The 12260-nt window shown below is 34.8% G+C and overlaps 1 protein-coding gene across 7 annotated transcripts in view; it reads right to left on the bottom strand.

Moving 5' to 3' along the window:
• Positions 1 to 6205: 6205 nt before the first annotated feature.
• Positions 6206 to 12260, bottom strand: part of ZEB1 (zinc finger E-box binding homeobox 1) — a 71684-nt gene continuing 65629 nt past the window's right edge. For all 7 annotated transcript variants that reach the window (XM_058184330.1, XM_058184327.1, XM_058184328.1 and 4 more), the window contains 2 exons: positions 11100 to 11280; positions 6206 to 8666 (listed from right to left, as the gene is read on the bottom strand). In XM_058184330.1, the coding sequence (XP_058040313.1) occupies positions 8119 to 8666; positions 11100 to 11280 (729 nt within the window). In that variant the 3' untranslated portion in view covers positions 6206 to 8118. The remainder of the gene's footprint in view (positions 8667 to 11099; positions 11281 to 12260) is intronic.

Genomic DNA, 12260 nt, shown 5'->3' with positions numbered 1-12260 from the left:
GACAGTAGGATGGCGATGATAGGCATATTTGTGCTCTTATGCACGCCCCTTACAGACCTCTTAGGAATGGGGTGAGGTTAACAGTAGACAGTCTAAGGTTAAAGTTATGGGGTTTTGGCGATGTAACCAGAGTCAGGTAGTGCATTCCAGGCATTGACCACTCTGTTCTTGAAGTCGTATTTTCTGCAATCGAGTTTGTATCGGTTTACCTTAAGTTTGTATCTATTGTGTGCTCGTGTATTATTGCGGTTGAAGCTGAAGTAGTCATTGACAGATAGGACATTGTAGCAGATAATTTTGTGTACTACTCTTAGGTCAGACTGAAGGCGGTGGAGTTCTAAATTGTCTAAAGCAAAGATTTTAAGCCTGGTGGCATACGGTATTCTGTTGTGAGCAGAGGAGTGGAGTACTCTTCTTGTGAAATATTTCTGGACTCGCTCAGTTGTATTAATGTCCGATATACAGTGTTGGTTCCAGGCAGATGAGCTGTATTTGAGAATTGGTCTAGCAAATAATTTTGCTGAGATGAGCTCAAATAATTTTGTATGCCCTAGTTTACAATACAATATTACCGGAAAAGAAGCTTCGCAAGATTAGGTTAATAACTCTTAATGCCATTTTGGCAATGTTGCTGCAATGAGCTCTGGCACTTAGATCATTTGAGATGAGTACTCCAAGGTTCTTGATAGAGTGAGGATCGTCTGTGAGGTTGTATCCAACCAGCATGCAATGTTGTCATTCATAGATTTAAGCACCAAAGGTGCTTTTTTTCAAAAGGCAACTAGACTTTGTTTTTCTTGAAGACATTTTGCTTCAGAATTGAAGAAACTACTTGGATGAAACATGAAATGTCGTAAAGGAAAAACAAAGAAAGTCCAGTTGCCTTTTCAAAAAGTACCTTCGTACGTCAAAGCTATCACTCTCAAATAAATAATGACAGCTTGACTATTTCCTCTGTGCAACTAATTTTTAATAAGAAAATGCAATTATCATCTTTTTTGTTCTCTGCAATTCTGTTTCTTTGGAACTTTGTCTAAAGTTTAAGAAAGGGAGTTTTTTGAAACAATAAAGAATGGCTGTCATTAGTTTTCCTTCTTTTTTTCCCCTTTAAACTTTCAGATTGGATAAAATGTCTGTACGCTTGTAAATGAAAATATATGAAGAATGGCAACTGTGATTAAACTTTTAGTTATTAATATTCTTCATATCAGGAACAAATCACAGCAAACTCCAAGATTGGAATAAACCTTTGCGTAAATGTAACCTTACTTAGAATGGTATGTTCTTAAATTTAATTATCAATATATCTACCTAACAAGAAAGTTACTATGACCAAATTAATGTAATGAGAAAGAATAGTATTTTTTATTTTACTTTGTATTATTCGACCAAATATTAAAAAGTTTCTACACCATAGAAATATTAATTTTTAACTCTATCAAACCTTGTTAATATTTTCCTTTGAGAAAATACCATATAATTAGATCTTATTACTTCAACATTCTTTTATTTAAATCTTATTTTCCTTTTTTTTACAAGCTTTTTATTTTTTACAAATATATCAATGCATGAACAGTCTGGCACCTGGGTGTCCAACATTCTAATACAAATAAAACTAGTAGAATTAATCATGGTTATTACATTCAATCAACTTATATATTTCTACTAATGATACACATTTATATTAGGTTGCAATCTGTCATTATTCAATTATTCCACATTTTCTCGTTATTACTTTTATTTTATTATACAAAAGTGTCTATACTAATATTTCCCCTTCTTATTTCTATCATTATTCTAACTTTTAAGCATGTCACCCTTTACTAAAAGATGTTTTTTTTCTATCCTAACTTCGAGTCATGTCACCTATCTAAAAAAAGAAAAGAATGAGAGAGAAAAAGAAGAGCAAATCAGAACAATGACAAAAAAGAGAAATCATCTATCAATTGTCTCTTGCCCGCTTCAATACATTAATTGCTATGCCTTTTTTGACTTGCCTCCCAAATTCCCTTCTTGTCTGCATCTCTGTCTGCATCAGCTTCTTGGCTATTCAATTTAGGTATTTCTCCTACCTCTACCTTCTTCCACTGCTTAGTTTCCAAAATTTCTTCCTAGGGCCCTATCTCCCTTTTAAAAGTATCTTCCAACTCTCTTAATATATTTTCCCCTTGATTTAATTCATTGGTCACTGTTATTTTCATTGTTGCCTCCTCTTTGTCTTTTTCTTCCTTCATTTCATCTGTTGACTCCTCTCCTTCCTGGGCTTCTTGGTCTTTACTCATCATCCCTCATATGGTATTTTCCATTTTTTCCGTAATCTCCTTAAATCCTTTCTCCATGGTATCTTTTGTTTTGAAAAAGTAATGCCATCTCCTTCAAAATTCCACACATTTCTTCGTTATAAAGCATCTTATTTTGTTTTAAAATCTTATTTTCCTAATAACTATGTTGCCTGATACAATTAAAAGCATTACAGATAGTCCTCGACTTACAACCGTTCGTTAATGATCATTCAAAGTTACAACAGTACTGAAAAAAAAAGTAACATGACAATTTTTTACACTTATGATCGTTGCAGCATCTTCATGATCACATAATACACCAACTTTTCAGATGCTTGGCAACTGGCATGTGTTTGACAGTTGCAGTGCCCAATGCTTCTATAAGACTAAATGTAGGAAAATTATTCAAATACAAGTAGTTTGATGTTAGGCATAGCATCAAAGCACCAGTAAAGCATCAGTTAGTGAATGAGAGTGGAATACGACAATTTAGTTAGAAAAGTTCAATGATTGTTCTTTTTTTTATCCTTTAAAAGAAAAGCAACCAAGAAAAATTTTTAGGAGAAAAAGAGAAAACACTAACAAGGAGTATTTAAGTCCCAATAGTATTTGTCTAAAAAAAAATGGAGCCTAAATGTTCTTAGATTTGCCGAGTTCGAATTGCTTTGGTTGATTTAGAACAATTGTAGAAAATTTGGACAGATTAAGAAAGATGTTAGGAAAAGTAAATTAGAGCTTTTGGAATAGTGTTTGTTATTTTTACAGGAGGAGGAGGAAGGTGAAGTCAACTAGATTCTGCTTTGCTCCTGAAAATAATATACTGAGCTGCTGCTGTTAAAGATGGGGAACAGCTGCTGGCCTGTCATAGCAGGACAATGAAACAATGAGGAGGCCACCATTATAGCACAGGTGACTATTAGTGAAGAGATGATGAGATAGAACAGCTTACATCCAAGCCAATAGTGGTGGGTCCTCAGAAAAGGGAGGTGGAAGCAGAGACAATGATATGGAAATGGAATCTTGGAAAGTGGTGGTGTACAGATGACAAAGAGTGACTATATGTAGTCCTTGACTTATGATCATTTGTTCAACCATTTGAAGTAATGATACTTTTGAATGAATGGTGGTTATGACCAGTTCTGGCTGTTCCATGGTCACATGATGATGATCTGAGGACTTGGCAACTGGATCATAGTCATGACTCATTGCAGTGCCCCATGATCACGTAAATCAGTTTGCAAACTTCCTTGAAGGCTTCTCCAGAAAATCATTGGGAAGCCGTGAAATTTGCATGTCATTGGAGTAAGTCTGCCCCCCACCAGCACATCTTCCACCAACCCATCATGTTATCTTCTTGTTGGACCTTCTTCATATCCCCGCACATCCCCTTGTATCCTCCTGACCCTTGCAAATACCCTCTTGCTCCCCACACCCAGCAATAGCTGCTTACCTGCTTGGCAGACTTCTTGCAAACTACCTGGAACTTGCAAATTACTACTGGTTTCCCTATGGATTTGATTGTAGGAAGCTGGCAGGAAGTTGCCTCATCTAATTACTATGGGATTCAGTTAACAACTGCAACCAGATTGTGGTTTTGCCTTATCGCTGCATTGCATAGCAATAGAAACTCCAGTCCCAATTGCCCATTGTGGTTGAGGATTATGTATAAGCGGTCATAAAAGAATGCTTTGGAAGTGCCCACTGAAACAGTTGGTGCTGGTGAAAAAAATGGATGGTGAAGTCCAATGAGATGGTGGAGGACAGATGACTAGAATGAGATTCTGGGGATGGACTAGTGAAGGTTTTTATTGAGACCAGGAAAGTACAGTGGGGCTTAGTTTCCAGGAAAAGGGAACCAAGTATTAGTATGGCTCTCTTAATACCTATTGGCCCAATTCTGGAACATCATGGACTCAAGTGGCTCTTGATATATGGCATGTCTGCTCTCAGTAAGACTGTTTCCATCCATAATATAATGTGAGGTTGGATAGATCTGGCATGTAGTACTGACACTAGGCTGGGCAACTATGGGGTACCTTCCTGAATTTCAGGGGCCTGTAATTGTTACTCTATGTAGCCCCATAAAACCCAGATACTCCAATTGTACAGCATATACATTTTCTAATAATAGGTCGCCTTCTATTTCAGCTTAGTTAATTGTATCTTTCAGGACAGTGAAATTTTAGCCATGTTTTGCTGTATATCCATTATTATTGATGCATAGATTCTTGACTGCCATGATTTTAGCACTGTGTGCAAACTGTTATGAGCTTGAAAGGCTTTTTGTACATTGCACCAGTGGTGGGCTGCTGCCAGTTAGCACTGGTTCAGGTGAACTGGTAGTTCTGATGATCAACTGTTGACCCACCCACCCCTGCTCTATCCTGTCCTATATTTATTTCTTTCTGGCTCAGCTGCTTCATGAAAAACTCTGATTTCCATGCCTCCGCTGTTCTATTTTTCAGGGCTGCCTTAGACGGTAAGCAGCTGAGCTTCAAATTGCTGTGTTTTGAATGCTGCGTGAAACATGTTAGGCGCACACGTGTGCAAAGCGTGCGCTCACAGAACCGGTTGTTAAACAGGTTGAAGCCCATCACTGCATAGAACCCCATTTCAACCCAAGTTCAAAGTAATGGCTTCAGATTCACTGATTGTTTTGATTATGCTTGAAACAATTATTTCATATTTGAAGTACTACTGTTTTGAACTCTGAACAATTCTGGAATGATGATGTTTCTGGCAGGATCAGTACCGCCTACTTTTATGTATTAATACATTTCTACTACTCTTAGCATTTGAAATTAACAAAATTTCTGAAGTATGCAAAGTAAGCTAATAGAAGGTTATATACATTCCAATGGCAGAGAATATTTGTAACTCAGGATTGGATGTGGGGTCCTTGGTATTTACTGAGCTCGGTTGGTTTTTTTTGCAGATGTTTCATTATCCAACTAGGTAATATCATCTGTGCTAGTAGGAAGTGAAGTTTGCTTTCTGTTTATATATGTCAAAGATACCCAGACAAACAATTAAACTGTAAACAACAGCCTAATCAAGAAATTACGAAGAAAACTCCCAATACTGATAGGGCAAACCATTTTGTATATAAACATGGACCAAACCCGGTGGGATTTAGCCAGTTCGCACCACTTTGGGAGAACCAATTGTTAACTTTCTGAACAGTTTGGTGAACTGGTTGTTGGAAGAAATCATTAGGGCAAAGAACCGGTTGTTAAATTATTTGAATCCCACCACTGACCAAACCCCACTCCCTTCTAGTAATGAAAATGTTAACTAGTTAGGTAATGAAACATCTGCAAGAAAACATCCAAATTCAGAGAGTATCAAGGACCCCATAATATACATTTTTGGAGGATGCAGAATTACTTGTAACACAAGTCCCATCTCTGCAGCATCTATGGAATTGCTTTTTACTATTTCAAAATATGACCAATCCATAGCTGCATGCTGTATAGGACAGTTTTGTTATTCTAGGGTGGCAAAAATCAGGATGACTAGTAGCAAATTCTCTAACTAATAAAATGTTTTAAACGGAGTAAGCTGTAGCTCAAAAAAACTTATGCCTTTTTATTCTATAAGACACCACCATACTCTTTAATTTATAGCAATATGCACACACACTATATTTCCTCTGGTATAAACCAGTGTGGCTGATTATGCACTTGTTTTACTTTTGTGGAATTCAATGAAAATGTTCTCATTAGGAAGAAAACCTGATACTTTTCTCTTAGGACACCTTCTCCATATCCATTATAGCCCCTAGGTCAGGCAGGAGAGTACTTTGAGAGCAGTAAAGGGGGAAAGAAATTTGGTGATTATTGTTTGGATAAAACCTCAGTGATATCCCATAGAAATATATTAAAGGATAAACTTCATTACCACAATAATGACAGTAAATCAGGCTTATTGATGATTTTTATTGTGAGATGGGGAGTCTGGTAAAAAACTAGAAAATGACCATGATATAACAAGGAACTTAAAAAAAATGAAGCTTCAGATTTGTAACTCACATATATGAATACAGGAACAAATTGGCACAGAAATGTTAAACATTGTTCCCACACTGTTTAGAAGATTACTCTAGCTCGGTTTCCTTAAAGAAATGAGTGTTTTATGGTAAGGTTAATAAAACTGCAGAGCATCATGCTATTTAGTCATACAGTGAATTTCAAAATGTAAGAGCTTTATAGTAAAAACTGGGAAAAGGTGAAATGAATTGATTGCAATTGTAAATTGATACATTCCCATTTTAATTCTCCTCTTCTACAGTCCAAGGCAAGTATAAATGTTAACATAACACTGTTAAATCAATCTCAATGCAAGAGAACCAATTGCCTCTCTACTTTAAATCTTATCAACTTTCCAAATTTTCATACTAAAATATATTATTGTATTAATACAAACTACTGTATTATATACTACTGTGTAATAAATAAAGAAATATAAAAATAAGACACATAAATATAAAAGTTTTCTAAACCTAAAAGGTACATATGTCAGTAAGAAGGGTATTAATACTGCCAGATTTGAAAACATACAGTACAAAATGTTGCACAGATCTAAAACTAAAAGAAAGAAAATAATACTGATAGGTTAAATCAGCTAACATTGTCAATAAATGGGGTCCAGAATAACTAACATTTGGAAACATATGAGCCCAATAATATATCATGTATTTGTCTGAAATAAAGTGAGCCAATATAATAGATTAGAAATTTCCCTTCATAATTATTGTAGAGAAATTCTCCAGATAAGTAATGAAAAAGCAACAACTAAGAGTGAAGAATTACTTTATGAAATGTACCAGTGCTTTTACTTCTCTGATGGCTGGGTTTTTTTGTCCCATGATTTAGTTTACTGAAATTTAATACAAATCAACAAATGCTAGTTATTTAGGCCACACATTGGAGAAAGGCTGGTCAAAGCCTTTTAAAAATACTGAGAAATGGCACTTACAGCACACAGGGTCTTGCATAAGGCCAAAAGAGATTCAAAGCTTCATGTCATATCCTTCATATTTTTTACTACACACTCCAGACACAATTATAAACACTGATTTTGACAACTTGGCTGTCCTCACCAGTATTAACACTGTTAATCCCTGCAATCAGAAACCCACCACAATCTTTCTTTTCAAACTATATTTTCAAGCACATGAGTAAACTTCAGTCCTTCTATCAGCTGCTCCCTTAAGGCTAACAATACACTTTAAATGAGAACATGTTCTACTAACAACATCTAAATGTTATAAACTGCTACCTTCTAAGCTGAATTTACAAAGGTAGTCAAATACTGTTTGGAACTGTGTCATGTCTTTCTGCTTAAGGGAAGTCTGTAGTGCAGAAATTCTCACATTTTAAACCTATAATACTGAATATTGAATACTGAAGCGGAATTAGCAGAATTGTTTCACTGATAGAAAAAAAAAGGAACATAAAATATCTCCCAATTGTACAATCAAAATATTAAACAAAAAAGAATACTGATGGTAACAAATTGATGTCCAACACATACCGAATGTTTCCTGTAACATGTTAATCTATTTGCTTCCAGAGTCATCATTTTCTTCCAATCTGTTTCAGGTCACAAACTTGTTTCTAAATTTGAAAACTGTGAAAAATTACGAGATTTGAGATTCAGGCACACCTGGATATATATATATATTTTATACTTTCTGTTTTTTAAATTTTTGTTACACAGTAGTGAACAGGAATCACAGTGCACAGACTACTGTGCTTCCATAAAAAGCATGTAGAGTATAGAACAACTTTCATTACTAATTGAGATTCTTTCTCTGTGTACAAAATCTCATCCGTTAAACTTTACTTGTTGCTGCCTCTGACATTAGCTCTTCTTTTAATATAACTTCTGGCTGAATAATGTTTCCTTCATCTACAGCTTCTTCATCCTTCATGCTTTCTTCAGTTATTTCTTCCTCTTCCTCCTCCTCTTCTTCCTCCTCCTCTTCTTCCTCTTGTAATTTTCCACATTCTTTTTCTTTTTCCTTCATCTCTTTGTCTTCATCTTCTTCCTCTTTTTCACTGTCTTCCTCCCCTCTTGTGAAGCTTTCTCTCTCATCTAAGTCAAGCTGTGAGGGAGAAGCTCCTGCCCCTGCATTCTCATTCCCCAGGTGCTCCTGTGCGACTCCTTCTATTTCTGTGCTGTCACGTTCCTCAGCTTCCCTTTTACAATAGGAGTAGCGATGATTCATGTGCTGAGAGTAAGACCCCGAGTGAGAAAAGCGTTTGCCACATTTGTCACATTGATAGGGCTTCTCTCCAGAGTGCAGTCGCATATGTTCAATTAAATGATGCTTATGTTTAAATGCCTTTTTGCAGATTCCGCACTCATGAGGTCTTTTACCTGAAAAATAAAAATGAAATTATTTCCCTGGAGTATATTTTGCTAGAATGTGGACTTGCTCATTGCACCTACACTGCTGAATTTTTTTTAAGGGAATCTCAAACAAAAATTAGTTCATCAGAAGTTAAAAGTGGGGTACTGTTCTCAACAACCATTACAAGAGGCCCCTTTCTAACTTCTCATCACAAACATCAGGAGAGAGTGAGAATTGTTGGATTTGTTCTTTTATAATGTAAGTAGGAATTGGTGATTTGTAATTCTATCATAGTATTATAGGTACCACACTGAAATTTGCAGGCTCTTAAGTTTTCCAAAAGTTCTAAATAAGGATCTGTAATGGGGCATATGTTATATGAACAGATATGTAATTCCTAAGGAAAAAAGTATGGGTTTTTAAAGTGGAAAATTAATGGCATTTTATGGCATCTTAGTAGTTAGATGGAGATAATAATAATGATGGAAAATACTAGTTCATAAAATCAAACAACTGTTAGTAAGTTATTGACTCTGTTTTCAGACAAATCTACAGACTTAGTAAGTTAAGGATTCCATGTCTTTTAAAAATGTGAATAGCTGACAATCTCTTATAATTAATATTGGCATAAACTTCATCCCCATGCTTCCCTTCTCAGTCTGATTTTTCGTATAGTTTTAAAATTTTAATGTGTATGGTTTTAATATTTTAATTATTTTTCTATTTGTCTTTTTATTTATCTCTAAGCTGCAGAGTTACCTGATAGGGAAATGGGTGGCATAAAAATATAATTAAATAAATACATAAATAAACTAATTATTGGGAACTAATGATAAAAGCTATTTTAATATCTAATATGAAACTGGAAATTACACTACATATTTTATTTCTATGCAGGATTCCTATCAAACAGACTATCTTTCTTATCAAACAGACAACAAGTGGTCAAAATAGGCAATGCTCTATCAAATCCTGTTCCTGTCAAGAGTGGCGTTCCCCAAGGCAGCATTCTTGGACCAACACTCTTCATATTATACATTAATGATCTCTGTGACCATATCACAAGTAACTGTGTTCTCTCTGATGACGATGTCAAACTATTTAACACCACCAACAATACAACTCTCAACTCTCTCCAAATCTCAACCAGCAAATGCTCAGTCTTACATATTGGAAAGAACCCAAACACTAAGTACAAGCTTGATGGACATTACCTTACAGATGACCCCCACCCTGTTAAAGACCTTGGAGTTTTAATATCAAATGATCTAAGTGCCAGCCCACTGTAACTACATCGTAAAAAAGGCTCTAAGAGTTGTAAATCTTGCGTAGCTTCTTCTCCAAAAACACTACACTACTAACCAGAGCATATAAAACATTTGCTAGGCCAATTCTTGAATACAGCTCGCCTGTCTGGAACCCATACCACATTTCTGATATCAACACAATTGAACGTGTCCAGAAATACTTTACAAGAAGAGTTCTCCACTCCTCTGAAAACAACAAAATATCTTATACCACCAGACTTGAAATCCTAGGTTTAGAAAACTTAGAACTCCGCCATCTCCAACAGACCTGGGCTTAACTCATAGAATCATCTATTGCAATGTCCTTCCTGTTGAAAACTACTTCAGCTTCAATTGCAACAATACAAGAGCAAACAATAGATTTAAACTTAATGTTAACCGCTTCAAACTTGACTGCAGAAAATATGATTTCTGTAACAGAGTCATTAACACTTGGAACACACTACCTGACTGTGGTCTCTTCTCAAAATCCCAAAATCTTTAACCAAAATCTTTAACCAAATACTATCTACTATTGACCTTACCCCATTCCTAAGAGGACTGTAAGAGCACAAAAGTGCCTACCGTTCCTGTTCTATTGTTTATTTTCATTATATTCAATTAATATAGTTATTACATACTTATGTTAATATATATGCTTATTTATTATATAGCTATTTCATTTCATGTTAATGCCTATATATACTGATATGACAAAATAAATAAACAAATAAATAAATAAATTAGAGTTGTACCATGATCCATCTTTTACAAAAGGAAGTTTATGTTAGCAATAACTTATTTTTTCACTTTTTTTGTTTCTTCTGACATTTTTAGCTCATTTTCCTAATCCTTTTCTTGCTCTAGATGTAAATGGGTCAGACATATGAGCCACAAATGTGGGTATCCCAATCACATCTCAATTATCTACAACAGCTCAAGAGTTACTTCCTAAATTTTAGCTTCCTTAATGGAGAAAATATTTGCAATATTCTATCTCTAAAGTAGAATTTAAATTAATAAATTAGTTACAACTTGTTCCATTTTTCAAAAATGTTCCAGACTAGCAAGGAAAATGTCCTTACAATTCTCTGAATCTATGATCGGTACCAAGGTGTATCTGGTAAAGTCCCGAATTAAAAATTGTGATAATTTCATTTTGTGTTCACATACCTGTATGTTCATATTTATGTCTTAAAAGTGAACTACTCTTCTGGAATATTTTGTCACACAAATCACATGCATACATTCCATTTTCTGATTTTCTCATCTTTTTCTTCGGGGGTGTAGAATCAGAATCATTTGGATCCTCTATATTTGATATTCCTTCTGAGCTAATCTCTTGCTTTTCATCCTAAAAAAAATCAAGGGACAGAATTCTTAATCTGTTAAAATATAAATTGGTAATAGGCTATACAATAAAAAGCAGTATCAATGTTTACTGCACTTTGGTAACTAATTTAATCTCAACTATGTCATAATCATAAATACTGTTCTGTTAATAGCTAGAAGGCCATGAATATATGCATCTTAGCATAAGAGATATTTATGTTCAAGACTGGCCCAATAGACAGACTGTTGGTTAATCTAGGGAATGCTAGTATAAAATAAAAGTTTTTTAAGAAAAATATATAGATTGAAAAATGCTGAAGGCAGTTTCATTAGTATTTTGTAAACATTCATAATATTTATGCTATAAAGATCATTAGTATGACAGGTAGTCCTCATTTAGTAATACCCTTTTAAATGACTATTCACAAATATCATGGTGATAAATGGTAATAATTCCCCCACCACCAATATGTGCAATTATGTTCAAATTTGTGTCTGACAATGCATACCAGAGTAAGAGTAATGCTAGTGCTGCTGCACAATAGAGCTTTATCTAAATGAGATGGTTTAGAGATGATTGATCTAAACCAAATATCTTTGTAGCCTCCATCACACTGTTTGCTTAGCTACCATGCAATCATTTTGCCAGAACCAATTTTGATTGTCTGTTCTGTTCTAACAATACCAACAAGCTTAAAAAAGAACTTTGTTAACAGTTTTTAAAATAATATGACCACAGCAATTTACAAAGTGAATTTTCCTTAGTAATTAAGTTTACATTTAGATTTGTATCAATTACATAATTATTGTTGCACTAGGTCTGGATGGGTGGAAAATCTGAGTAATTTTGTGATGACATTAAGAATTTCCCAATCAGAGAACATGAAATACGAAGTCATTAGGAATGTTTCACATGTATACATGAAGAACGAAAGACAACAGCTCCATGTATACAGAATATGCCATGAGTTTGTAAGATTACTAACAACATCACTCCACATC

This window comes from Ahaetulla prasina, chromosome 4 (assembly GCF_028640845.1).
Source record: "Ahaetulla prasina isolate Xishuangbanna chromosome 4, ASM2864084v1, whole genome shotgun sequence".
Lineage (NCBI taxonomy): Eukaryota > Metazoa > Chordata > Lepidosauria > Squamata > Colubridae > Ahaetulla > Ahaetulla prasina.
The sequence above is the reverse complement of the archived record's forward strand: the minus strand, read 5'-3'. Positions and strand labels throughout refer to the sequence as shown.